At 45.1% G+C, this 26,598-nt stretch overlaps 1 protein-coding gene across 5 annotated transcripts in view; it reads right to left on the reverse strand.

Annotated features, from left to right (window-relative positions):
* Positions 1-24,645, reverse strand: part of CHI3L2 (chitinase 3 like 2) — a 34,803-nt gene extending 10,158 nt beyond the window's left edge. For 4 of the 5 annotated variants that reach the window (XR_001109891.2, XR_010341239.1, XR_001109890.3 and 1 more), the window contains exons 1-11: positions 24,169-24,645; positions 20,950-21,243; positions 19,149-19,178; positions 17,771-17,972; positions 17,414-17,470; positions 14,064-14,214; positions 13,383-13,507; positions 12,999-13,128; positions 10,265-10,447; positions 7,784-7,900; positions 6,839-6,978 (exon numbers count right to left, since the gene is read on the reverse strand). Coding sequence is in view for 2 of the 5 variants with exons in the window: in XM_012468136.2 (XP_012323559.2) it covers positions 6,841-6,978; positions 7,784-7,900; positions 10,265-10,447; positions 12,999-13,128; positions 13,383-13,507; positions 14,064-14,214; positions 17,414-17,470; positions 17,771-17,972; positions 19,149-19,178; positions 20,950-21,243; positions 24,169-24,235 (1,494 nt within the window). In the remaining 3 variants the exon portion in view is untranslated. Of the gene's footprint in view, positions 1-5,770; positions 5,990-6,838; positions 6,979-7,783; positions 7,901-10,264; positions 10,448-12,998; positions 13,129-13,382; positions 13,508-14,063; positions 14,215-17,413; positions 17,471-17,770; positions 17,973-19,148; positions 19,179-20,949; positions 21,408-24,168 lie in introns of those variants that run through there. The other variant, XM_012468137.2, reaches the window with a different exon arrangement.
* Positions 24,646-26,598: the final 1,953 nt, after the last annotated feature.

Genomic DNA, 26,598 nt, shown 5'->3' on the forward strand with positions numbered 1-26,598 from the left:
AGGCATTCACTTGGCTACCCGGAAGCTCAGATGATGGTGCATGGCTCAGGAGCCAGGAGGATGTGTTATTATTCTTTCAATAAACCTATATGAAGTACTGGGTGCTAGAAATCAGAAGAATACATAGGCAGGATCCCTGCCCTCAAAGAGCTCACATCCCAGTGGAAAGTCACACCTGTAAGCACATAGGTGCAATGCCATGTGACAGGTGATAAAACTGAAATACAGAGGTCGGGGAAGACTTCCCAAGAGAGGGGACCTTGGGACTGGAACTCCCTGCTCTCCTTCTAGGCTCCTCTGATATTTGTGCTTATCCCCATCTCAGCCCTTACCACACTGAAAGATAATTGTTTTATTAGTCTTCCCATCAGACTGTGAGCTCTGTGAGGGCACCTCCTGTGACACACAGAATAGAATGCTGAGAATCTGAATTTCCTGGAGAAAATAATTCTTATTTTCCCAGCACTACCCAGCTCTCTATCAACATACGTCGAATGAATGGACAAAGATAAGCCAGATTGGTGGGGAGGGGCACAGGGGGCATTGAAGGTGAAAAAGGGGAGATTTCAGACAGAGGGCCCCTTCCCATAGCAGTCTCTTCACACTAGAGCTACAACTCACCTTTTCCAGAAACAACTTCACTCTACCTTTCAACTCCGACGAAGCTTTTAACTTGTATTCTTTTCCAAGTCACCCAAGCACACCCTGGACGTGCTGTCGTGCCAGCCCAGTGATCACCCTTATTGGGCTCCTTTCTACAGTTTGGTCACCCTCTCTGGGAAACAAGTTAGCCCTGGGGGAGCTGCATTAACTCTTTAAGACCTTTTCTTCCTCTCTCCCCAACCTCCTTCTACACACCTGCTCCCAGAGTTCTACATTCAGAGAAACATCTGCCTCGTTCATTTTTCTACTAATTGCTCCTGGTAGTTGGTTAATCTTTGATTAAGTGAGCGTGTTGAGCTCCTGCTCTGCAGCTGGCACTGAGCAGGAATCACAGAACACTGGAAAGGGGGTGTGGGGTGGCCCAAGTCTTCTATCACTTCACATGGGGGAAATGGCCTTGCCTTAATCCACCAGAGTTATCCACTTTCCCTCCCATATGAAGCCCTAAGGTGCTCAGTGAGCCCTTCCTACTTCCCCACTATGTTATGAACTCAAGAAGGCTGCAAGAGAGGAAGGAAGGAGACAATGCAGGCCTGTGGAGCCTGGATAGAGGAGGAGACAGCAAGTGAACGGAGGAGAAAAGGCAGCTGCTTTGAAAGCTAAACTCAGCTTGCCTGGGAAAGACTCACCAGCAAGAGTCAGCAGCTTGCCCATTTTCCTGGGAAGTCTTAAATGCGAGTTCCAGGTGTGAATGGGGTAGTCAATAGCTTTTTATAGGGAGGACACAGGCCCTCTCACCCTGCACCTGGCTCCCTTTAGCAGGCACAGTAGGAGATCAGGAATACAGGGGTAGGGGTGGCATGCAGCTCTCCTTAGCTGTCTGAATCTTTTATTTTTTTGAGACAGAGTCTTGCTTAGTCACCAGGCTGGAGTGCAGTGGCATGATCCTGGCTCACTGCAACCTCCGACTCCCTGGTTCAAATGATTTTTGCAACCTCAGCCTCCCTAGTAGCTAGGATTACAGGCATGTGCCACCCAGCTAATTTTTTTGTGTATTTTTAGTAGAGACAGGCTTTTACCATGTTGGCCAGGATGGTCTCAATCTCCTGACCTCGTGATCTGTCCGCCTCAGCCTCCCAAAGTGCTGGGATTACAGATGTGAGCCACCGTCCCCCAGCTGCCTCTCTGAATCTTATCTGTGTTTTCCATCTTGGGTAATAAACCCAGGGACACATGAGAAAGCAGCTTTAAAAGGCTGTTGACTGAAAGTTCTTTGAGGAAAATGGCATATTTGGCACATGTATGAGGCTGACCTAAGGTCCAAAGTCATTTGGGGTCAGAACTGACCCCATGTATCAAAAGAGACCAGCTGGATGCTATTAGAGGAGTACAGACAAAGGACATCAAGCAACCATTTGACCATATTCCTGGGTAAACCACCCTGGGTGAGTAGATCCTGCCCCGGCCCCAACACCTTGATTCTATTATAGCAATAGATTTGGGTAGTGGCTACAAGATCTTTGTGAGTTCTATCAAGTTTGGAGTGGGAAAGCATAATTTTCCAGCATTATTTCTGTTGATTTGAAGGTTGTCTGGTTTACAGGGGATAGAGAAAATTCACCTGAGACAGACATTTCTAATTATGCTTTGACTCACAAAGGAGAAGCAGCAAGTCCTGGGACAAGGTCAGAGAAAAGACAGCTGCAAAAATGCCCGGGGATCAAGGCTCTGAAAATCACAGTATTTTAGGACCAGCCTCCTTCCACTCCATCCCCAGCCTTACTACCCTTACATAAAGAAATGCCACCTACAGGAAGCCCACCATGATGCCACATCATAGGTTTCCAGACCATTTCTGAGGGTTCCTCCACCCCAGAAGACAATGAAACTACCAAAGATGTGGTCTGCTCGCCTCCGAGGCAGGCCTTTTTTAAAAAACCTTTGGCACTGACATCAGCCCCAAGGCATCTACATAGCCTAACTGAACTGAAATCCCATCTAGGAGAGGGTCTTGCTGCTGGCTCCACTCCCAGTAGATGCCAAGATACCTCCTACTTAAGACATCTGCCAGGTATATTTTCAAGATTTTTCTGGAAGATGCTAATCAGACCCTTGGGAGCTTTGAGGCTAGATCCATTTAAAGGCAATTTAGATTCACAAAGAAAACAGAAATGGGTCCTAGAAACTTCAGTACATGTGTGTGGTTGTGCAGGACTGATGGCATTTCCAAGGCTATTTATTACCTACAGTCTGTCCCCATCCTTCCCAGGCTTTTGACTGTTTAGCCTCTGTCTGAACCCTAGAAGAATGTCAAAAACTGGAGGCATTGACTAACTAGAACTGGATCAGTATTGAAAACAATAACAGCTAACATTCATTCAGCACTTACAATGTGCTAAATGCTTCACAGGAAAATGGCATGTTTGGCACACGTATGAGGCTGACCTAGGGTCCAAAGTCATTGAATAAATGTAAGTCATTTATTCAAAACTACCCCTTCAGGAGGATGCTATTACTATCATCTGATTTACATATTAGGAAAACTGAGGCACAGAAGAATAAGCAAACTGCCAAAGATCACACCAAGAAGCAGCAGAGCTGTAATCCAAGCAGAGACAGACTGACTCTGGGGCCTGGGTTCTTACGACCTCCTGACCCCTGAGCAACTCAAAGATATGATTCCTCCTTTGCATAAGACTCTTAGCCTACAAAGATCTCCTCAAAGGGATTGTAGTGGGTGGGGGTGTAGGAGAGAGAAAATAAAAGAAAAAAAATGACCAGAATCCATCCCCAAATGTAGCCAATCAAGAGGCCTTGATTTCCTTAATCTTCTACTGGATGTTTGCAAAACAAACAGTTCTATCCTCACAGCAAGCATGAGAGAGAGTTCCATAGAGTTCAGGGCTCAGAGCCCAAGACATTCCTTTAATGGGCTCGTAGGCTCCACTCAAGGCCAAGGTTCCTGTGTTGGGCACCTGCCCATACTCTCTCTTGTGCCCATTACAGCAGCTGGATAATGGAAGTGTTAAATTAAATTTGGCCTAAGTTTATCTCTGTAGTTTGAGTTCCTACTAATGAACTGCAACCTAATGTAGTATGTAAATAAACTGAAACCTAACTTAGAAGTATATGTTTTTTATAACAGTAGCCAGATCTCAGCCAATCACAGGCAGCCAACTGATCAGCCCATGTTTACATAAGGCAAACTCCTGGCTGTGACCAATTAAACTATTTCTCTACTTTCTATTGTCGATACATATTTCTATATTGCAGAGCACAGCTCTCTGAACTCTTCTGGTTCTGAGTGTTGCCCAATTCATTCAATCATTCTTTGCTCAAATGAGCTGTTACATTTGTTTTATCTAACGTTTTCCTTTTAATGAAAATAACAAACACAAATAATATTTGTGATGTGTCAGGCATTTGCCCGAATGCCTTACAAATATTAACTTACCTAACCACCATCATATCCCTGAGAGATAGATACTCTTATTATCCCCACCTTAAAAATGAGAAAATTGGGGGCACAGAAAAGGTAAATAATATGCCCAAGGTCACGTAGCCACTAGGTTGGTGACAAAGCCCCTGTGTATGAACCCAGGAGATCTGGCTCTAGACTGTGTTCTTCATTATTCTGCTCTTCTGCTTCTTGAGAATTCAATTACCATAAGAAGCAAAGTTAGAAAGCCAGAGTTAGAAAGCCAGAGAGATGCCCAAGCAATTTCTACTTTGTAGTAAGAAGATCTGAGCACTGGAGCAGCATTCAAGGGGACCTTGCGGATTAGCCTCCCCTAGTGTCCATCAGTGCTTACCACTCCCATTCTTTGGTATGTACGTCATAATACACACATTGGGGTTTTCTGTCATAATAGGATATTCAAAACAGTTTTGAAAAAAGTCTCCTAGCATTCCCACCCTATATCTCTTCGATCATGTGATCATGTAGCCACCTCTAATCCCCTCCTCCACAGACATTCTGGTGCTGCCACCTTCTTGGATTCAGTCTAGTTACCACCAGTTACCAGATTTGTACCCTTACACTGATGCCCCAGTTAGCTCATCTGAAAATTGTGCTTATTATAAGCTACTTCACAAGCCATGAGGATTAAATATGCACGTGAGACTGCTGTTCAAAGGTCAGAATAAAAGTGACTTTTCTAGAAGGAAAAGATCGGAAGAAATTGGGAAAATGGGGGAAAACAGTTTATCCTAAAACTGAGGTGTCTGACATCAGAATCAGCCTTAGACTTGGTGCTATGGGTACCATGCTTTAGATAAGGAGTTGGCAAACTTTTCCGTAAAGTGCCAGAGAGTAAATAGTTCAGGCTTTGCAGTCTATCCCATCTCGGTCATACTTCTCAACTCTGCCATTGTTGAGAGAAAGTAGCCACAGACAATATGTAAACAAACGGGGTGTGGCTGTCGTCCAATACAGTCACTGGGCTAGGTTTGATCTGTGGGCCACAGTTTGCTGACCCTCCTCTGGAGGGTCCCACTTGGGCTCTCTTCCAGTTGCACCCCTCCCCACAAGGCAAGGAGACTGTCAGGCTAGGAGCACATTCACCTTAAGCTCACATACCTCCTCTTCTAAATCATGATCCAGATATCCAGCATTTCTGCCCAAACAGATGGAAGAACTTGTGCACACTCTCAGGGCCTACACATGACTTTTCCCTGGGCCCATATTCATTGAGATTAGACCACAATGCTGGTGTGCTCACATGCATAGCCCAGAGGATGTGTGTGTGTGTGTGTGTGTGTGTGTTGGAGGTTGAGGGTAGAGGGTAGAGTGCAGATGAAGCTTGGATGCAAAGCCTACAACGTCCACAGGTATGCCCACAAGGCTTCTACTGTGAGAGACAGAGCCGATGACGGGAAGAGAAAAAGACTGTTGGCTGGGAGCTGAGGACACAGGCAGTCACATTCCGGTATGGAATTCTAAGGAGTCTGAGAATTCTAAATTTTCAGGGTCTGATCTTCAAAGTGGTTCCAAAGTTGTATGTGTTAATATTGGAGCCTAAGTCATATTTTAACAGCATGTGAGCTGTTTTTAATATTTAAACATCTAATATGCAGACCTTCATTTGCACCCTAGCTCTGGACCCCACAAATAGTAGGGACAGGACAGCCTGATATCACAGGGTCAAGGACTGAACAAATGAGGCCATACTGGAGCAAAATGAACTTCTTTATTGTACTTCAGGGCAACAAGTCAATAGCTGCAGGGAAACAAAGCCAGGCCCAATTGATCTGAGAGGAAGTCAGGTAGGGCTTGGAAGAGAGATCCAAAGGCCAGCCGGCAAGGGGGAATCCCATGTGAGAATTCCTGGGGGAGAACAGGCCCCAGGCAGCAAGGTTACCTTGCCTGCTTCTCTGTAAGTTAATCCTGGAAACAAAAGGAAAACTATTTCAAAGCCCAACTCAGTAAACTGAGGCCTAAGTCAAATTACTAAACAATGGATACTCAGAGTTGGAAGGCTGCTACCCAACCATCTAATCAAGAGTTTTCAAATGGCTCTAGGCCCTTTGCCAGGATAGCAGAGCCAGTCCTTTTCCCTTGTCTGTCTGCAGTGAGACCCAGTGACCTGCTTCTCCACCCTCTGCCCTAGAACCAGTGGATCACAGCATAGCTGGTTGGTCAGCAACAGCCTTCATCTGCACAGGAGAATATACAGCACACCTAGAGAACCGCGGGCCCAGGGATGGAGCAGCAGCAAAGCCATCAACCTTCAAGGTAACAGGGAGGCTTAAGTAAAGGCATATATCAATAATGACCATGGGACCTCCCGAATGTCTAGACTAAGTAATATCAACTGTGGGTGGGGGAAAAGAGCATTAGGTAATGACTGAGATTGAATTTATCGTCCGTCCAGTGAATTGAGGGCATAGAGTCAGATTTATTGTGATTTAGAAAATTAAGACAGGCTGATGGTTTTGTAACCAAGAATTGTGGTGGAGTCAATGTTTATCCCTAATATACGTGTAATGAAAGTCTTTAGCTCATATTATGCTCAATAAAATGAGCTAAAATTTATTGATATTATTATTATTTAAAAAGTCTATGGGATGCCTATGAAAAGGGCAGAACCAGCCTAATTGCTAAGAAAACATGGCGGAAGAGCCAAAAGAGCATGAGAAAGGATTAGTCCAAATATGTGAAGATGATCTCCCCCAGTCTCCCGTGCCTGTTCTGACCAGCTCTCTGCCCACTCCCAGCCCCAGCCCGGACTGTTACCTTCATACGGAGCCAAGGCTTCTCTTGACTGCTTGGACAAGAGGGTAAGGACCCTGGTTGCAGGATATGCCGGTGAAGTCATCCATGTCAATAGACCAGATCATGGCTCCTCCCAGGTTTAAATTCTTTAGGAACTGAACCTATGGGAGGCACAGAAGGACACACAGAGATTAGAAGAGGCCCCTAAATATCCAGGACCATATCAGGTTCAGATGAGAGTCTGAGCTTAGACTGCAGCAGTAGACTAACTGGTTTTCTGGAGTTAGAGACTCCCTGAGGAGTAAAATTGCTCAGAGAGAGGGAGTCACCAAGTCAGCATTAGCCATCTCTCATTCTGACTCACGGAGTCACTACACTCAAGGTCCGGCATTCTCGGAGGCTAAGAAAACTCTCCATAATAAGGAAAGAAACTAGGAAGCCCTTAACAAGATAAGTGGCCAGGATTGTCAGTTACACTTAAGCCTCCTTTTTGCCCTAACCATGAAAGGAGCACAAATGTCTTACCAAGGTCTAAGAAATGATAGGCTCAGGAATCTGGAGCCTCCTAGTTAGGCAATCCGTGAGAAGGACTGACAGTTTGTCCTGAGATAATTGACAAAGTAAGTTACCTATACAGGCACCAATGTCTCCTTTATTCCCTCTCCCTGCTCCTTGCCCCTCACTTCACTCCACTCCTCACTTATCAGAATAATCTTACTTGTTCTCAACTATTTTTTGCATCCTTTCCAACTCTTCTACCTGTACCACAGCTGCTCACAGGTATGGCATAGAGTCACTACTAGACTTGAGCTATAGAGGGTGCTGGATCCCATCCTAGAGTCTGGGGCCTCAGAAGCTTCTCTCTTTCAACATAGAGTATTCAGGCATTTTACCACATACCCCCATTCTCTCCAACCCCTGCCCCAAAGGTGCATCTGCCCGTTCCAGAGCCTCCTGCCCCCCTACCTTGGTCTCCATACTCTCCACATCATCATAGCCCACCCACTGGTTCCCCTTGACTGCGTAGGGAACTCGCTGATCCCGGAGCCTTGTGATTTTTGCTCCTTTCAGGAACTGGCAGATCTGGCAGGGAAAAGGGGAACAGGAGGGTCAGTAATGGGTTATTCTTGAAACTTGATGGGACAGGTGAGCCACCAGAAACTTGGGAAAAATATCAGAACCTTTATCCCAGGGATCAGACAACGAGAGAAATGACCACCTATGTCATACAAAGTGGGTGGCCCAAGGTGAGCCACTGGGAAGTGTCTGTGCTGAAGTCTCATCAAGAGGAGACACAGCAGCTAGAAATCAGAAAATACTTGAGTTCCAGATAAGACCCCAGCACCAACCAATACATCTTCCAACTTCTTCATTTGCAAAATGGAAATAATTACAATAATGCTTCCAACATATCTGCCTTACAGTGTTGTTAGGATCAAATGAACTAATACACATTAAAATTTTTTTGGAAACAGTAAAGTGCTCTACAAATGTGAAGTATTATCAAGATCATCACCACTGTTCCTCACCTTGTGTATCTCCACTTCAGTCTCATTACTCCCCCTTTGTCCCCTCCCATTCCCAATATCCCCTGTCCTGGGACTCCCCTTCTATCATTAGCTACATTCTTTCTGTTAGCATAAGGAGGAGCTCTAAAAAAGATACATCTTCAATTAAAAAACGCGTTTCGGCATCATAGAAAATCCATTTTGGATTACTCTTTTGGAATGAACTACATTCATGCTTAGTACAATGAAGGCAGAAAATGTAAGTTGAATATTTAATCAAATATCAACCTGTCAAAGTTGTAATGACCTAGAGTCATTATGAACTGAACAATTGAATCAAACTTTCCATGAGATGGAAAAGTGCCTATCTACTGGTTGATTTTAAACCCCTACCAGCCGATTCTGAGCAATGACCTCTCTTCTCCCTTATTTTAAGAGTGTTATTACTATCAACCTAAAAGTACCCAAGGATGGGTCAGCCTCTCTCCCACCTCTTATCTGTCAGGCACCCTGAGATTCAATGAGGACTCTCACAATGACCCATGTCCCATTCCTCTTGCCAGTTGAATTGATGATGTGTCAATCATTCCCATGTGTAAGGTGAAGGAAAAAATTGAGCAATTATACTGAATGGATACCTTGATGGGTGTCAAGTCATTCAGCATGGGCCCATGGCATGGCCACACCCACAATGAGAGGTCAGGCTGGGACTCCAAAGAGAGACCAGGATATAGAATAATATTTTTTTCTCTACCTGATTAAAGCTCTACTCACCCTTCAAGGCCCAGCATAAACTTCCGCTCTTCCATGGAGCCGTCCCCAGTCACACATCTCTGATCTCATGTCACTCTGCACCATGTACTGATCATTTAATCCCATATTGTTTTGCCATGCCTCTGTGACTTTATTTTTGTTATAGTTATCTTGTTTTTGAACTTTTAACTAGTTATATTTGTATTTTACATTCTTTCTACCTTGACAATAGCCCCTTTAGAGATAAGGATGGATAATTGCTTATTTCTAGCTTCCAAAGTACCCATTGTTTGGGATATGGGAGTGTCCAAAGAGTTCCTATTGGTCGATTTATTGTTAGAGTTCTATCTTCCCCTATGCTTTTTAAATAAATGTTCCTAGATTGGAGGGCAGAGAGAAACGATGGTATAATTAGCTGAACACTTTTGTTATCCCCGTGATCTATCTGACTTCTGTACAGAATTTGACACATTTGACCACTCCCTCCTTTTGAAACACCTACTTCTCTAAGGTCTTCTGCACAGAACTGTGTGGGTTCCTCCCACCCCTCTTGTAGTTCCCTGTCAGTTACCTTAACAGTTTCCCTCCCTCTGCACATCCCTCAGGTGCAGGAAGTCCTTGGGTTTGCCTTGGGCCCCTTTCATTCTCACTGTGTGATTTGGCTTCAGGTACCATCTTTATGCTGATATTTTTGAATCTATCTGTCTGATGCAGACTGGCCTGCTGTGATCCAAATCCATATATTCAACGACTCACTTGTTATCTATACGTCCCACAGGCTCCTCACACTCAGAACGTCCAAAACTGATCTCATGAGCAGGACCAGTTTCCACTCTGTTCCCCCTCCAGTCTTCCCTATCTCTGTAAATGGCATTGCCATCCACTTAGCTGCTCAAATCAAGAACTTGGGGTGGTCTTCCTTTTCAATTTTGCATACCCTCCTCTACCTATCCCCATTCCTGGCTAGCTCCATCTTCTCTTCAGAGTTCAGCTTATTTCACTTCCCCCAGGAAGCATTCCCTGACCCTCTCCCAAGCCAGAGTTAGGAGCTCCTCTCACATGTTCGGTAGTACTCTGCACTTCCCCCTTCACAACACTCAGGACGCTTTATTCTACTGTCAGATTGAAGCTGGAACTGCCACCCAGACATGGCAGGCAGCTGAGGGCACAGGAGGTTTCCGGGTACCTCATAGTAGGCCAGGAAGCCTGAAGACTCTGTGATGGGTCCAGCAGCTCCAGGGCCAGAGGCAGGGGCCCCCACGGTGGTTTCTGCAGAGGCCAGTGTGAAGGAGCGCCCATACGTGGGGATGCCCATGACCACCTTCTCTGAGGGCATTCCCTTATGTATCCAGTACCCCACAGCATACTCCTAGAATGGAAAGAGAGATAGAGGCTCAGAGTGTGAGGAAAGCAAGGTGTCAGGCCTTTCTTAGCCTCTATCCCAAACTTCACAAACGTGACTGCTTGGTTTCTTTTCTATATCCGAGTGTGAACAGACCCAACCCCGCAGGACCAGAGTGCTTGTTCTAATGCACATATGCTCTTTAGCCAAAAGGCTTATGCATCTTTTTCTAATTTCTGAAAGGAATTAGACAGTGGATCACAAAAGAAATCAGTCAAGAAACGTAGAAAACATGAAATCAAGATTGTCACCATCTTCCTTTGCCTTTTGAGTCAACTCAAAATCCCTATGGAATTTTTCTACACGATGGCTCATTGTGAATAGTGACAAAGGTGGCTGTCCATGAGGCCTCACAATGACCTTGGACCCAATGGGACATGTCAACATAAAGAGTCAAACTCTGTAAAATATGTGAAGAGATTTATTCTGAACCAAATATGAGTGATACATGGCCCATGACACAGCCCTCAGGAGATGCTGAGAACATGTGCCTGAGGTGGTCAGGGTACAGCTTGATTTCACACATTTCAGGGAGACATAAGACATCAATCAATACACGTAAGATGTACTCTGGTTCACTCCAGAAATACAGGACAACTAGAAGCAGGGGCTTCCAGGTCATAGGGGAATTCAAAGATCTTTTGATTGGCAATTGAAGGAGTTATTATCTAAAGGCCTGAGGTCAATAGAAAGGAATGTCTGGTTTATGATAAGCGGTGTGGAGACTAAGGTTTTATCATGCAGATAAAGGCTCCAGGTAGCAGGCTTCAGAGAGACTAGATTATAAATGTTTCTAGTCTCTGTGTTGATGTTAATGCTGGTCAGCTGTAAGGCATGTCTGACACCCCACTTCTCATCATGACCTGAGTCAATTTTTCAGGTTGACCTTGGACTGCCCTTGGCCAAGAGGAAGGATTTGTTCAGACGGCTTAGAATTTTATTTTTGGTTTATAGACAGATTGGGAGGTAGGAGGCTAGTTTTGGTTTTCCTGCTCTCAGAACAAAATAAAGGATTAGAGAAGACAAAGACATGTCTCCCCATCCTTAAAGATAGCTGACAGAGAGGAAGGAGTGAAGGAGGCTGATGTGACTTAGCCACATGAAGGCCTGGAAAACCCCAACCAGAAATCAGGAGATCTAGCTCTGGACTGATCCATTTTGTAACTTTGAATACGAAGGCCTGGAGACATGCAACACAGATGTTTTTTCTCCCAGAATTTTAGGAATATACATCCATATATATGAAACAGCCTTTGCAAAAATTGTAACTGAGAACATTATGCCAGTGAAAGAGATCTGACCTAACTGACTTCATCTTGCTTCTGATCTCCAAGCTGTCCTTGTTCATTCCTGGGTGTAAGTCAAACTAAATTTGGGAGGAATTTAGTCTATAGTTTAGCTTTGAAACAAAGATGATTATCAGCCCTTTTTGGAAACAAGCTCTCCTCTTGCCTAGAGACCAGTCTGCCTTTGTAGAACTAACAAATTAGCCACGAGATTAGAAGTTATGGTTTAGGACTCATGCAGCCAAAGGCTGCAAGATTCCAAACCTCCCCAAATTGCAGCTGGGAATAACATCACTGTTGCAAAAGCTAAGATCAATGCTTGAGATGTTTTGTAGATCTTGCATTCTGATGTGCCTGCTGACACCACCCAGACCCAAGAATCTGGCTCAACCTGTTCTGTGATTCCACCCAAGAACAGAAGACAGCAAGAAAAACCTACTTCGAGCTCCTATGATTTCATCTTCAACCTGACCAATCAGCACTCCCCACTTTCTGACCCCCATCCACCAAATTATCCTTAAAAACCCTGATTCCTGAATTTTTAGGGAGCCTGATTTGAGTAATACTAAAATTCCAGTCTCCAATACAGCTGACTCTGCATGACTTAAACTCTTTCTCTATTGCAATTCCCCTATCTTGATAAATCAGCTCTGTCTATGCAGTGGGCAAGGAAAACCCATTGGGTAGATACATTTTGTTCCAGAACAACATCAACAGCATTTTTTTTTTCTCTTTTCATTTCCCACCACCAGGATCTTCACATCACACAACCCTGAAGAGTCAATGGAATCTGCCAAGCTTCTGTTTCATCATCCATGAAGTGGGAGTAATAATTCCTACCCAGCTGACCTCAGGGCGTTGTTTGGAAGATAGAATTAAATAGGGAATGCAGATGGACACAGGAAGGTACAAGTTCTGTACACCTGTGTAGGTGCCAAGGAATGTATCAAAGATGGAAAATCCAGAGAAGACCAGGATGGAGGCACTCTGAGCCAGAGACAGAGCTCAGGACACTTCAGCTATCAGCACTTCTGACATTTTCCAGGTGATATTTTATTGGTGCCTGGTTAAAGCACTTCTCCTGCACTCACTTGCTCCTGGGGCTACCCATATCCATCCTGGGCTCATGGATCTTCCTCAGTTCAAGACAGAAGTAACTCTAGACATGCTGGACTTTCCCCAGCGCCCCACATCCACAGCCAGTGCCCCTGTGGTTTCCCTGGTCCACTCACCACATTGTAGTAGGAGCTTGGCCCTCTGTCCTGCCACCCCTTGCTCAGAGGGCTGTTGTGGCCAGTGATGAGGGGCTTTTCCCAAGACCCATGGAAATCAAAGGACAGGACATTGATGAAATCCAGATCTCTAAAGTGCCAAAAGCAAATGGAGAGATTTTGTGATAAGCAGTGGTAGAAACAACTGTAAGTAATTGTTTTGGCTTTGAATGATGCTGCTAGAAGGATTGAAAGTCTCTGTAAAGAAGTTGTTCCCGGCTGAATGATGCGGGCTTAAGACCTTCCTTTTCTTCCTCCTCCTCTCATCCCTCAAACATGCTGATGCATCATTTGCATGGACCAAGTTGGAAGCAGAGGGATGGAAAGTCGCTCTGATGTACTCACTTTGCCAGTTTCTCAATCTGATAGCTGTTATCAATCATTTGCCTCCCTGCAGATACACCTGCAGTCAAGAGAAGCCTTTCCTTCGTAGATTTTGTGAAGTCCTTCTGAAAGGCTTCTGCTAACTCCTGGGGAAAACAAGGAAACAAAGTGTTAGATTTCCCTTCCTAGAGTACAGCACTAAGCTTCTTGCCTGGAATCTATGAGGTTTCTAGAACCACATTACATGGAAAAGATCAATCCTTTCCTCTCCATCCCACATGGGATGACTTGTGCCTGTATCTGCTCAGGAAGTTTCCACATTAAGCAGGAGGATCCCAGCCTCACTGTACCCAGAAAATAACTATCTTGATTTCTACCTGATAGATTTTCTGATCTACCTGATAGATCTTCTATGAGGCTACCTCAGTACCCAGGAAATCCTATGGCTCCACACTCTTTTATATGGATGTTGCTTTATTTTGGTGATCTTCATCAAAAAGAACATCAAAATAAATATATAAGGGGCTGCATTGTTTCATATTGTTCCTGCCTTAAGCAAGGAACAGGGGCTTTTCTCCCATTAGTGGGGGCTTCAGAAAGGCTGGGGCTGCCCACCAGACTCAATCTCTTCTTTTCTCTCTCCCAGTGTGTCTGTGCATTCTGCATGTCAGAGTACTGAGTGCACCACGGTGTCTGACTTACATGAATCAGCACAGTGAAATGAGTGTTGTCTTTCTGATCCGGGTAGATCCAGCTTACATCCAGTCCATCAAAGTTATGGTTCCTCAGAAACAGGATTACGGAGTTAACGAATTCCAAACGTGATGTAGAAGAATCCACCATGGGGTGGAACCTGGGAAGAAGCAATACAAGTGTCTTTTTGGAAAGAACAAGTAACACCCGCAGTGCAACACGTTTTTCACAGATCCTGAAGTAGTCTTCTCTTCCCCAATATTCACTTACAATTTGTCTTTTCTAATGCTTTCCCCTTTTGGAGCAGATGGGAGAAGAAGGATTGTTGGGCCAGAACGTTCATCCGGCCAGGTAAAAGAAGATTGGGTTCTCTGCAGACCTTCCTGAGAGGAATAGAGCTGCCTTTGACCAAACTTTAGGTGGGCTTCTCTGAGCCCTCTTCTCAGCTGGACCTCAACCTTGGGCTTCTGTGTCTGTCTTTGCAGTGTCCAGTTTTAGCAAAAATCCTGCTAGGTCAGTTTAGTAAGAGAACCCCACCCCTGGTACCCGATCACCCTCACCTCCCCGCCGCCATCCCCCAGGTGGTAGCTTAGCACTCTGGCCTCCTTCAGCAGGAATTCTGTTGAATCAGTTTAGCAAGAATCCTCTTAGCCCTAATGCTTTCTCTTTATGATTTTCCATCCACTGATTTCCCCCAGCGTGCTCTTTGACTATATTTCCTCCCTTGCCTTTGCTGTCCTTGGAATGGAACCCAGTACCATACTGAGGTCTTTTTCCCCCATTGCAGTATTTCCTGAATAAAATCTGTTTTACTGCTTTAAATACTGTCCAGCTTTGGTTTTCTTTAACACTTTACACCCTTGGAAAAGCAGTTTGCAATGTGGTGGGCTTAGGGTCAGGAGAGCTAGATTCAAGTCCAGGTCAGAGTCCTTTCTGATGGCCACTTTGTCATTAACCTGCTCTCTGAGTTCCAGTCTGGCTACCTCTAAATTGGGACTGGGGGTACTAATCCTGATTCATGTGTCTCAATGGGGTAACATTTAGGGAAGTTCCAGGAAAAAGAACTGGACTCCAGTGATTTCATGGTCCCCAAACAAGCATCCCAGTCACAAACCGGCAATGCAGATCTCCCCACCCCCAGGATATCTGATGAAAAGCAGGACTTGAAAGCAGCAGCTCCTCAAGGGTTTCATCTGAACCAGAATTCTGAAGCCATGAAGTTGATTCTCAGATGCCCACACCAAGGGCACCAACAGCATCTAAAACCCAAAGCTGTAGATGAGAAACTGGTACTTTCCTGGGGACGTGACCTTTCAGCTGTATCACTTTTCACCTCTTACGATAGCTCCCACCCCCAGGCTTTCTTAGAGCCTTGAATAAATTAATTTTGTTTTATTCAATTTGAGATTTTTAACTCCTGCATGTCTCTCAGCTTCAAAGTAGAAGAGATAGCAAGAAACTGGCCTGGTATCAGAAAACTATGGTGGAAATAGGTTTCTAGCTTTTCTCTTGCATTTGAAAGTGCTTACAATAATCAGAAAGCCATCACACCTGAGCCTCTGGGCAGATGCCTCCAATTTTAGGAGAGATGCCCATTCAATAGAAATGTACTGTTTCTTAGAAGCAAGTTTGTGTGTTTCACATACATAATTATTCCTCACAGCACCTGGCACGAAGCCTGGCATTTACTTAATAATAACAATAATAATCATATAGTAATGATTACGGCAACCATTGAGCCCTTACGCTAGACAGTTTGCTTGCATTGCCTGTGTTTACAACCTCACCCTGAGGTAAATTCTGTTACTATTCTTATTGTATAGTTAAAGAAAACTGAGGCATATGGACATTGAGGAACTTGATGAAGTCACACAGCTCGCATGGGTCTAAAGGGAAATCCAAACCAAACATGCCTATCTCCAAAGTTCTACTTGTTATCACTAAACGGTAAACAATTGCTTAATGAATTTACTGAATGAATGAACGAAAGCAAGGATGAATGAATGAATGAAGACATTTTTATTTGTATCAAAACCTAAGCACGTATTAGGAAGGAGAGAGAATTTGAGAATTAGAAAGATAGTTGCCATGGAAACCCATTCATACTGAAGGGTGTTCACGGAGGGGTTAACACAGAACCAAAAAAGTTAGGTAGCCTGATCTTTCTTCCTTCTGTGTGCAGAAATCTACATAGGTCTTCTAACCCCTGCTGCTTCCCTGTGCCTACTCCAGCTGTAACCGAGTACTGACAAGTTACACAAGCAGCACTATCAGATTTTGTAAAAACTGCAAGACTCTCCTAGCCGAGTGTAAGATCTCTGGATTTTTTAAGATGCTAGCACTTTAAATAATAAAGCAGAGGAAATTCAAAATTAGATAAATTCTAGTTGAAGATTGAAAAATGTGATTTTTATCCTTATGTATTTTCATTTAGCTCTTGAAGTAAGTGGGATATCATTTTCATGTGAATAGAAAATATTGTTTAGAATGTGTGCTTTGTATCAGTAGCTATTTTGGTTTTAAGCAAAGCAGAACCAATTGTCTCCTCTGCTGCTCTGATTGTGCTCAGGCCATCTGGCTGCGCAGCCAGGACCCCAGACATTGTAGTCCGCTGACTGCTATGGGCCACGGTGGGGCTTCTCAGTGGAAGCAACCCACCCAACCCACCCCGGGGTGCAAAGTCAAACCCTCTAGTGGGTAAGAAAAATTGCACTTTCCAATTAAGACTATCTCTATAATCCATAAAGTGGAAAACTTACTGTAAATAATTAAGAATTTTAGCCGGGCGCGGTGGCTCACGCCTGTAATCCCAGCACTTTGGAAAGCCGAGGCGGGTGGATCACCAGGTCAAGAGATCGAGACCATCCTGGTCAACATGGTGAAACCCCGTCTCTACTGAGAGTGCAAAAAATTAGCTGGGCATGGTGGCGCGTGCCTGTAATCCCAGCTGCTCGGGAGGCTGAGGCAGGAGAATTGCCTGAACCCAGGAGGCAGAGGTTGCGGTGAGCCGGGATCGTGCCATTGCACTCCAAGCCTGGGTAACAAGAGTGAAACTCTGTCTCAAAATAATAATAATAATAATAATGATAATTAAGAATTTTTAGAATATTGTTCATGGTCCACTTTTTCGCAAACCTTGAGTGTCTGGGCCTGTGTTAAGCTCTGAAAGAATTCCTTCAAAGATCCCAGGAAGCTGAATGCTGTGCCTCTGCTTATGATAAAACTCAGACCAGTTTTGCCACCTAGCCAAGGGAAAACCTCTTACAGCCTAGTCCAATATCTCTTCTCAGGAGGAGGAAAAGTGGTGATGATCAGAAATTATGTGGGAAAATGAGCAAAAAATAAAGATGTGGTCTTACCCTTTGGAACCAAACAGGTATCCTCCAATGGACAAGAGAATTTTCAGTTTGGGATTCCTGAAGTAGAAGAATAAGATGATTATTGCTTTTCTGGCTGCCAGGGAAGCCTTTGTCTAAAGAGCAGAATTCTTAAGTGTAGAGAATATGGACAAATAGGGCCTGGATGTTTGAATCAAAGAAAAGTTCAATGAAGCACTGGTGAGAAAAACAGGATCAGAAATACACCCAGAGAAATACATAGGAATGAATGAATGAATGAACGAACGAACGAATGAGAAAGTAGGTCTTAGGCCCAGCTTAAGACCAACCTCCTTCCCTAAAACCTGTGCAGTATGCTCCCACCCGCATCTTACTGACTTGGTTTTGAGACTGTTGATAGTCCGGTAGAGCATCACTTCACTCTTGTCCTTGATGATAACCTTGTTGTTCTCGATGCTGGCGAATGAGTAGATGAGGTGAGAGCATAGGAAGGGGTCAATGTTCTTAGGGGTGAATCTTCCTGGTTCCTGCCGGTCCTGGGACCAGTTGGTAAAGTAGCAAACCAGTTTGTAGGCAGATCCTGGAGTTGAGTGAATAGAGCCAATGATATTCTAGTGCTATTGCCTTAGAGCCCAGAAAGCCACAAGTTTCTCCTCAAGACAGCCATTGCATCATTTGCTTATTCTGCCAGAGCCTCTGAGGGTCATTCAGCCTGGGCCTTTAGTGCTGGCTCTGAAGTACCCAGACCCCAGTTAAGAAATACATTGAGGCTGGGCACAGCGGCTCACACCTGTTATCCCAGCAGTTTGAGAGGCTGAGGCAGGAGGATCGCTTGAGCCCAGGAGTTCAAGACCAGCCCTGGCAACATGGCAAAACCCCATCTCTACAAAAAATTTAAAAATTAGCCAGGTGGGCCCGGCACGGTGGCTCACGCCTGTGATCCCAGCACTTTGGGAGGCCGAGATGGGTGGATCACGAGGTCAGGAGATCGAGACCATCCTGTTCAACATGGTGAAACCCTATCTCTACTAAAAATGCAAAAATTGGCTGGGCATGGTGGCACACACCTGTAGTCCCAGCTGCTCGGGAGGCTGAGGCAGGAGAGTTGTTTGAACCCAGGAGACGGAGGTTGCAGTGAGCCGAGATCGCGCCATTGCACTCCAGCCTGGGTAACAAGAGCAAAACTCTGTCTCAAAAAAAAAAAAAAAAAATTAGCCGGGTGTAGTGCTGCACACCTGTAGTCTCAGCTATTCAGGAGGCTGAGGTGGAAGGATTGCTTGAGCCTGGGAGGTCGAGGTTGCAGTGAGCCATGGTCATGCCACTGCACTCCAGCCTGGACCATACAGTGAGACCCTGTCTCAAAAAAATAAAAAGAAATACACTGAGAGACAGATATACCATCCACATATGAAACACCCACAGAGCACTAAGCCTCAGTGTGTATGGATGGATGGAGGACACAGATCAGTAGAGAAACAGACAATACATACGTTGTGTATGTGTGTATTCACGCACACATATTGAGGCCAGGTACGGGAGAGGGGTGAGAGAGAGAGTGGCTCAAAAAGACAGAACTAGAACAAGGGACACACAAAGAGATACACAGAACAAAAACTCAGTGTCATAAATATGTCAGTGGCAGAACCTGAGAGAGTAATCAAGAGAAAAAGCGTGTAGCAGAGAAAGAAAATGGACATCAAAAATGAAAGCACCCAAGCCAGGAGACCCAGGCGGTAGTGACTTATGGATTACTTACCTCCCTGGAGAAGCAGCAAGACCACTAGACCTGTAAAAGACGGATGGAAAGAGAAATCCATTGAGCCAAACCTGGTTCTGCTGTCCCAGATGATGGCAGTGAAAACGTGGGTGTGCCGCCCACATACAAGATAGAGCCACACTTCATCTGGGCTCTTCAGCCACAGCTGCTGTGGTTCCTTTACAGGACCTTGAGGTCTCCAGCCCTGGGGTGCCTTGTGGTCTCTGTATCCCTAGGCAGAAACATTTGCCTAGCTGGGAATTTATTTTTTCATTCATTTATCCAACAAAGTTCTATTAAATCATATGCTCTGTGCCAAGCATTGCTCAGGACACTGGAGAAATCACAACGGAGTTAATGCCTTCCTTGCACTCAAGGACCTCACAGTCTACACTGGAGTTGAATATAGGTAGGGTGACCATATGGTTTATTGCCCAATGAGACCCTTGGGAGAGTGAAAAGGAGCATTATTAATTTCCCTGGGACAATAGCTTGAACCAGAGCTGTCTCAGGCAAATTGAGATGAATGGTCACCCTATGCACAAACAATTAACTCTTACAACAAGGTAAGATGAATTGAGCAGTGTGAGCTGGCCCTGGAAGTGCTCTAAACTTACATGTTTGAGATTATGCCCAGGCTTTCTCCCTAGGATGCCTACCCTAGGAAGACTGGTGAGGTTATTCTGTCCTGAACACATCCTCCTAAAGGGAAGAAAGAGCAGGCTGCTGGATCCTAGAAACTATGCCCAATGGACAAGACTCCTGGAACTGCAATCCCCCCAGCCTGAGGATATTGTCCACACTGGAACCCTTGGGGGTCTGGAAGTGAAGAAAGGGGCAGTCAAAAGGGAGAGGAAACTTTGAATGACACAGCTGCTGGAGCTGATTCCTCCCCTGCAGAGCTCAGGGCTGGAAAACAGGGCTCTACAGTTCTATCCTCATGAGTCATGTGTTTTTTAGGCTGGGAAGGTAGGAACCTGGTTTTCCACACACCCACTAAGTAAATGGTCAGAGAAACTGTTTGGCACATGCACTGTCAGGTCAGCCTCCAGGCCCTTCTCCAAAGTGCGGCCTCCCTGCTGGCTGTCCTGTCGAGGGTCCTGGGCTAAGCTAAGTTCCACGGGAAACTCAGAAGGCTCTTACCAAGGGTCCTTCACAGCTTGAGAGGCTAAGACAAGGTAAAAGAGGTATGGACACAAAGAAATGGATTCTTTCCTCCAGCAGATACATCCTCTCCCTCCCTTCTGGCAAATGTCCCTCGTTCACTCATAGCCCTGTTTCTTTAGCCTCATCCCCACTCTAATCCCAATTCCCAGCCACCACAAAAGCCAGAGTTTTGGATCAGACCTGTAGAGTTGAAAGGGAGAGTTTAGAAAACACTTAATTCAATAAACCATTCTGCAGATGAAAATGTGGGGCTTTTCAAAAGTTTTAAAATGTAACCACAGTATAGCCCACGAGAGATGTGACCCCCAACACAACGCTCATACACCAAGAGACTAAGAAAGTCTGGTCTCTCTCCTGTCTCCTAACTCTAGTTCTAATGTGGACAAGAAGCACCTCTGTGCAAACTGAGAACATCCCGCCAGTGCAAAGGGCTCTGGCTACTGCTGCCTTCTTGCCCATTCAGGAAAGATCAGGAGGTTCCCCTGCGACAGTTGCATTAGCTTGATATTTTCTGACACTAAGGTCAACAGAGAGACTGAAGTCCCAGGAAAGGAGGAAGATCACTTCTTCTACAAACCTATTACCCCTTCCTTCCTCACCAACTTTCCTTCTGAATTATCAACCCCCTGCTTACCTGCCCAGAGAGACTTCTGGTTCATGGTGGTTGCTCCCATATCCTCAGCCAGCTTCCCCTGGAATGTGTGTTCCCTGGGTCTTTTATCCTCTGAGGTTTCAACAGCCTGTCCCACAGGAAAGAAGCAAGAAATCCAGGAGATTCTAGGGACTTCCCCTGGCAGACTTGTGAAACTTCTCGGAAATGAAGCCCGGATTTGAGCAATGCCAACTCTGACCTGTGGGAAATGAGTTGCTGTGAAGACAGCTGCTGAAGAGCCCTTTTCATGTAGTCCCGCCTGAAAGGGACCCGGTCCTGGAGAAGGGAAGGAGGTGATACTCTGGCTCTGCCCTCCCCGTGTTAACCTCGACCCTGAATCTCCTTCCTCATCATCCCAATCTGTCTCTTTCTTCTTGTCCCCACCTCTCTCTGTGCTCACACCACCTCTGGCCTGCTTATTTTTTATTAGAAATGGGGTCTTGCTCTTGCTCTATCACCCTGGCCAGAGTGCAGTGGCACAATCATGGCTCATTGCAGCCTCAACCTCCTGGGCCCAAGGGACCTTCCCAGATTAGCATCCAGAGTAGCTGGAACCACAGGCATGCACCACTACACCTTGCTAATTAAAAAAAAAAAATTGTAGAGGCAGGGTCTCACTACATTATACCCTGGCTGGTCTTGAATTCCTGGGCTCAAGTGATCTTCCTGCCTTGGCCTCCCAAAGTGCTGAGATTACAGGCATGAGCCGCCTCAGCTATTGTTTACCAGGCACCGCCAATGACACCTTCCCTGTAGCTCTTCCCACTTCCCCCCCAGCTGGGACTAGCTGGCACCTCTGCCCACAGGGCATCCTATTTCCTTTCATTCCTTCACACTGTATCGTGTGACTGTATCGGTGTCTGTGTCTGTCTCCCCAACTCCTATGTGCAGTTCTTAGGTAAAAGAAGTATGAAAAGCAAAAATTAGTCAGGCATAATGGCACATGCTGATAATCCCAGCTACTTGGGAGGCTGGGGTGGGAGGATCACCTGAGCCCCAGAATTTGAGGCTGTGGTAAGTTGTGATCACACCACTGCACCACTGCAGTCTAGCCTGGGTGACAAAGCAAAACTCTATCTTAAAAAAAAAAAAAAAGAATTATGTGAAACACAAAAACGAAAACCTCAACAAATGTTTGTTCAGGATCCTTCCTTAGCCTGTGAGAACAGACTTGCACTCCAGATTCAAAGGGTCAGATCCTCAGGGCCTTGCACATCTGCTCCCTACCTATCTCTCAGTACCTTTTTTTTTTTTTTATAACTGACTGCTAAATAAAACATCGATCTTTAAAATATATAAAAGAAAATTAATTGAAAAAATATGAATGGAGTGTTTACTCTTTGTCAGTCACTGCATAAATGCAATTTATACAGTAAACCAAATATGAACCACATATAATTTGATTCCAGCTTTCTGTTGACTTATGTTTTAAGTGGAGGAGACAAACATGTAAACAGGTTATTCCTTTTTTCCTCAAACTTGAAATTTAAAAAATGTAATTGTAGCAAATTTACATTGCAGCAAAACCCTAAGAATATTAAAATATATAAAGTAGAAAATGAAAGTACCTACTCATTCTTTAAAGAAACTACTGTTAACAATTTTGGTATGTATCATCCCTAACTCCCTTCTCTCTCTCTTTCTTTTTTTCTCTCTCTCTCCTCTGTCTTGACACACACATATACACACACACTCTGTTTCTCTCCCACCCTCAAAATTTATGGCAAAGCATCCTTTCACATAGTCAGAATAGAGAATATCAATTTATATGCCATTTGCAATGACTACATCCCTCATTGATGGATATTTCAGTTGTTTTCAAATTTCACAGTCTCAGATAATTCTTCGATGATTTTGTATAAAAGACATGTGTTGGCCGGGTGCGGTAGCTCACGCCTGTAATCCTAGCACTTTGGGAGGCCGAGGCGGGTGGATCACAGGGTCAAGAGATCGAGACCATCCTGGTCAACAAGGTGAAACCCTGTCTCTACTAAAAATACAAAAATTAGCTGGGCATGGTGGCGCGTGCCTGTAGTCCCAGCTACTCAGGAGGCTGAGGCAGGAGAATTGCTTGAACCCAGGATGCGGAGGCTGCCGTGAGCCGAGTTCGCACCATTGCACTCCAGCCTGGGTAACAAGAGCAAAACTCCGTCTCAAAAAAAAAAAAAAAGATACATTTACTATTCTTCTACTACTCTTCAAATTGTGCTTCCGTGTGTACTCCTTCCAACTACATATGGGCATGTTTGTTACCCCCATTCAAGTAAACAATAAACAATGGCTATTATTAGTCTATTTTTCATATTAAAATTTTGCCTTCTTATTTTAACTTATGTTAAAATTAAAGATTGAGCCAATACTTTTCTCCTTCTCTGAGTTGCCTGCCCATTTCCATTGGATTCTCCCCATCTCTTTGGTATAGCTTTTTAGGAATTCCCTCTGGATTATGTAAATTAATCCATTATATTTATTGTAATTTTTTATTTTTTTTACTTCCTATTGTATTTATATTGTTTTCATTATATAGTTTAAAAAATATTTGTATGTCTGCCAATCTTCAGTTACAGCTTTTGCATCTAGCTCTGGAAAGAGGTATGTGAGAGGCAGGATAAAGGAGCAGATAATTAAACACAAACACCACAGCGACACCAACAGAATGGAGGACTGCGGAGAATGGAAGGGCCACACTGCCCCGGTAGGGACCTGGCTGGCTTCCTTTGAAAGCAAACTTTGAGAAGGGATTAGAAGGAGGATCTGGGCATTGCCATGAGAAGAAGAATAGGAAACTCACAGGGAGATCAGCTGTAGTGAAGTTGGACCCCGTAACTCTGTGGCAGATGTGGGAACAAGTGTGGCTGAGAGTGTAGGGGTGTCACGGGAACCGAGATCACCAGCGGGGGGTTGGAAGCATGAGGATGTGAGGACATCCATTTCTTGGCGTATGAGGCCAGATTTAAATGGCACTCTCGATTCACCTTGATTTACAGGGGCCTGTGAAGGCAGAGTCTAGCTCCGTTCTAAAACCCCAGGGAGAACTTGAATCCCTAAAGGTTGGAAAACTACTTATTAACCCGAGATTAGGTTAAAAATATGCTTTGGGGATTTGCTTAAGGAGAAATTCAGAACCGGGTTCTGCCACAGGGAGGAAATAACAATGGAGGGTGGTCTTCTATTAGTCAGTGATGAGGAAGAGGCAGTCACCATCCAGATACAGCCTGTGTCCTCCCCAAAGCCTGGACTCCGGTTGGAGCTTCCGCGGCAGAGGCATGGAGAAGGGCGCCCTCTAGTGGTTGTTGGCAGGCAGTTCAACATCTACTTGGTGCCGGGCAGGTGTCCCGGGAAGGTCCTACCTCCCGAGGCAGCTTCTCAGTCTCTTCTTGGCACCGGGGTTGTCTCAGAAATGTTGGAAGGATGAGGGGAGAGAGAGAGAAATAAGTATGATCCAAAAAAGAGAAATAAGTATGCTCACTGCAGAAATAAGTATGACCCAAAAACGAGAATGTAGAAGAAGAACACCTGGGAAGATCAAAGGGAAAAATGCAAATAAAAATAAAGGAAGAAATGCTCCACTCTAAATATGGCAAAGTGGGTTTTTCTTGTTTGCCCTAACATGCTTGCATGCCTGAGGCTTGGCACTGTCCCACCTTGATTTCTGGGGCCGGATTCAGGCCTAAAACTGGTGTAACAGAAAGGGACTTCTGTTCATGTTCTTCAAGGCTGAGGCAGAGCCGGCTTTTTTTTTTTTTTTTTTTAGCATATCTCAGCATGGGACACATGAGATACCGGCTCAGTGTGGCCATCAATAAGGCAGGACACTGGAGGGAGGTTTCAAGAGGGAAAGTGTCCACTGGGATGGGCCATGGGGGAGAAGAGGTAGCAGGTTCAGAGAGAGGCATGTGCTCCCTGGGGAGAGCAGTGGGTCTGTGAGGCACCTAGAGAGCCGAAATAGAAAGACGTGGGCCCAGTGATGAGCGAGGGAGGAAGAAAACAAGCTGCAGTAGCCACCGCAATACTCACCTTGGCCGAGACCCTTTATGTGTGAGATGTTGTGATCCATCCCCAGCTACAAATCTCTTGTCCATTCTTCTGGACGTTGTGTGTGTGCGTGACTGGACTGTTGCAAAGTTGTTTGGTAATGGACTGTAAATCTTATTTCTTCCACTAAGTGGAACATGTGATCAACACTATTTCTTGCTCCCCACTACATCTTCAGGATCTGTGCTTCAAACAAACTAAGACCTCAGGAAGTCACTGTTAGGTGAAAAGTGTAAGAATAAACAAATGAATCATTCGTCTGTACACTTCTTTCCCCCCACACACAGCAGGTCCATCACTGGTACTCCACTGCTGATGAGTGAATGAATGGCCTCCTGGGAGCCCAGCTTTGGTGGATGCTAGGTTAGCTATGAGCTGGAAGATGTTGTGTAAATGTTTGCCTGGGTTGAACCACTGGTGGGAGCTTTGCTCAAATGCAGGATGTGGTCTGAGAGTTTCTCCTCTTCCTATTTTTGAGGGTGGGGGTTGGGCATTGAAAGTGCCTCTGATTTGCTGGTGGGGTCTGAGCAGGTGCTGCCAGATCTGCAGAATTGAGAGCTGGGGAGGAAGGAGGGAAAAGAGGATGTAAGCAGCAGCCAGTAATAAGAATGAAGCTGCTCACAGGGATTCATGCGGTAGAAGACAGACCGGGACTCTGGAGGGCATCTGAGATCATCGCTCATTGCCCTTGGGCCTGCCCCAACTCTCATAAAACAGAGGCAAGGGGCTTTATAAAATGGGGATAATAAGATTATCTCCCTGGGAGGTTGTCTGAGGGAATGAAATGTGATAATGCAAGTGAAGTGCTTAGCTTAGTACCTGGCTCAGAGTGTTCACTCGATAAACATTATCTAGTCTCATGTCCTAGTAATTCATCTTCACTTCAACTTTCTGTCACATTGATAAAGAAGGAGGTTGGCCGGGTGCAGTGACTCATGCTTGTAATCCCAGCACTTTGGGAGGCTGAGGCAGGTGGATCACTTGAGGTCAGGAGTTCAAGACCAGCCTGGCCAAGTGGTTAAATCCCGTCATTACTAAAATTACAAAAATTAGCTGAGCGTGGTGGTGGGTGCCTGTAATCCCAGCTACTCAGGAGGCTGAGGCATGAGAATCGCTTGATCTGAGGAGGCAGAGATTGCAGTGAGCCGAGACTGTGCCATTGCACTCCAGCCTGGATAACAGAGCGAGACTCCATCTCAAAAAAAAAAAAAAAAAGAAGAAGGTATAAAGTGTTGAGGAGCTGAAGCCTGTGGTGTCAGGGTGGCCCTTCTGTGGAGTCGTCATCCCCTGCCTGACTTGACCTTTCACTGTCTGCAGGGAAACTGGGCTGGATTGTAGCTGCCAAAGTCCGTGGTCTTTGTCATTCCCTGTGTCATGGGTTGGGCCCCCTGGGAGCAGGTGTGGAGTTGAAGTGTGGGTGCAAGTTGTTAATCAGAAATTATCAGCTGTGAAAGGAAAGAGGGAGCAAGATTGGGCAGAGGGAGAGACTAAGTTTGGATGCAGCTCTGACAAAGCTTCAGCCAACCTAGCCAGAAGATCCAGAACAAGTGACGTCCACCAGAGTTGTCTCACTTCGGACTAAAATGCCTCGGTTTT

The sequence above is a fragment of the Aotus nancymaae genome, unplaced genomic scaffold (genome assembly GCF_030222135.1).
Source record: "Aotus nancymaae isolate 86718 unplaced genomic scaffold, 86718_ANA_hifiasm-v0.15.2.pri h1tg000007l, whole genome shotgun sequence".
Taxonomy (NCBI): domain Eukaryota; kingdom Metazoa; phylum Chordata; class Mammalia; order Primates; family Aotidae; genus Aotus; species Aotus nancymaae.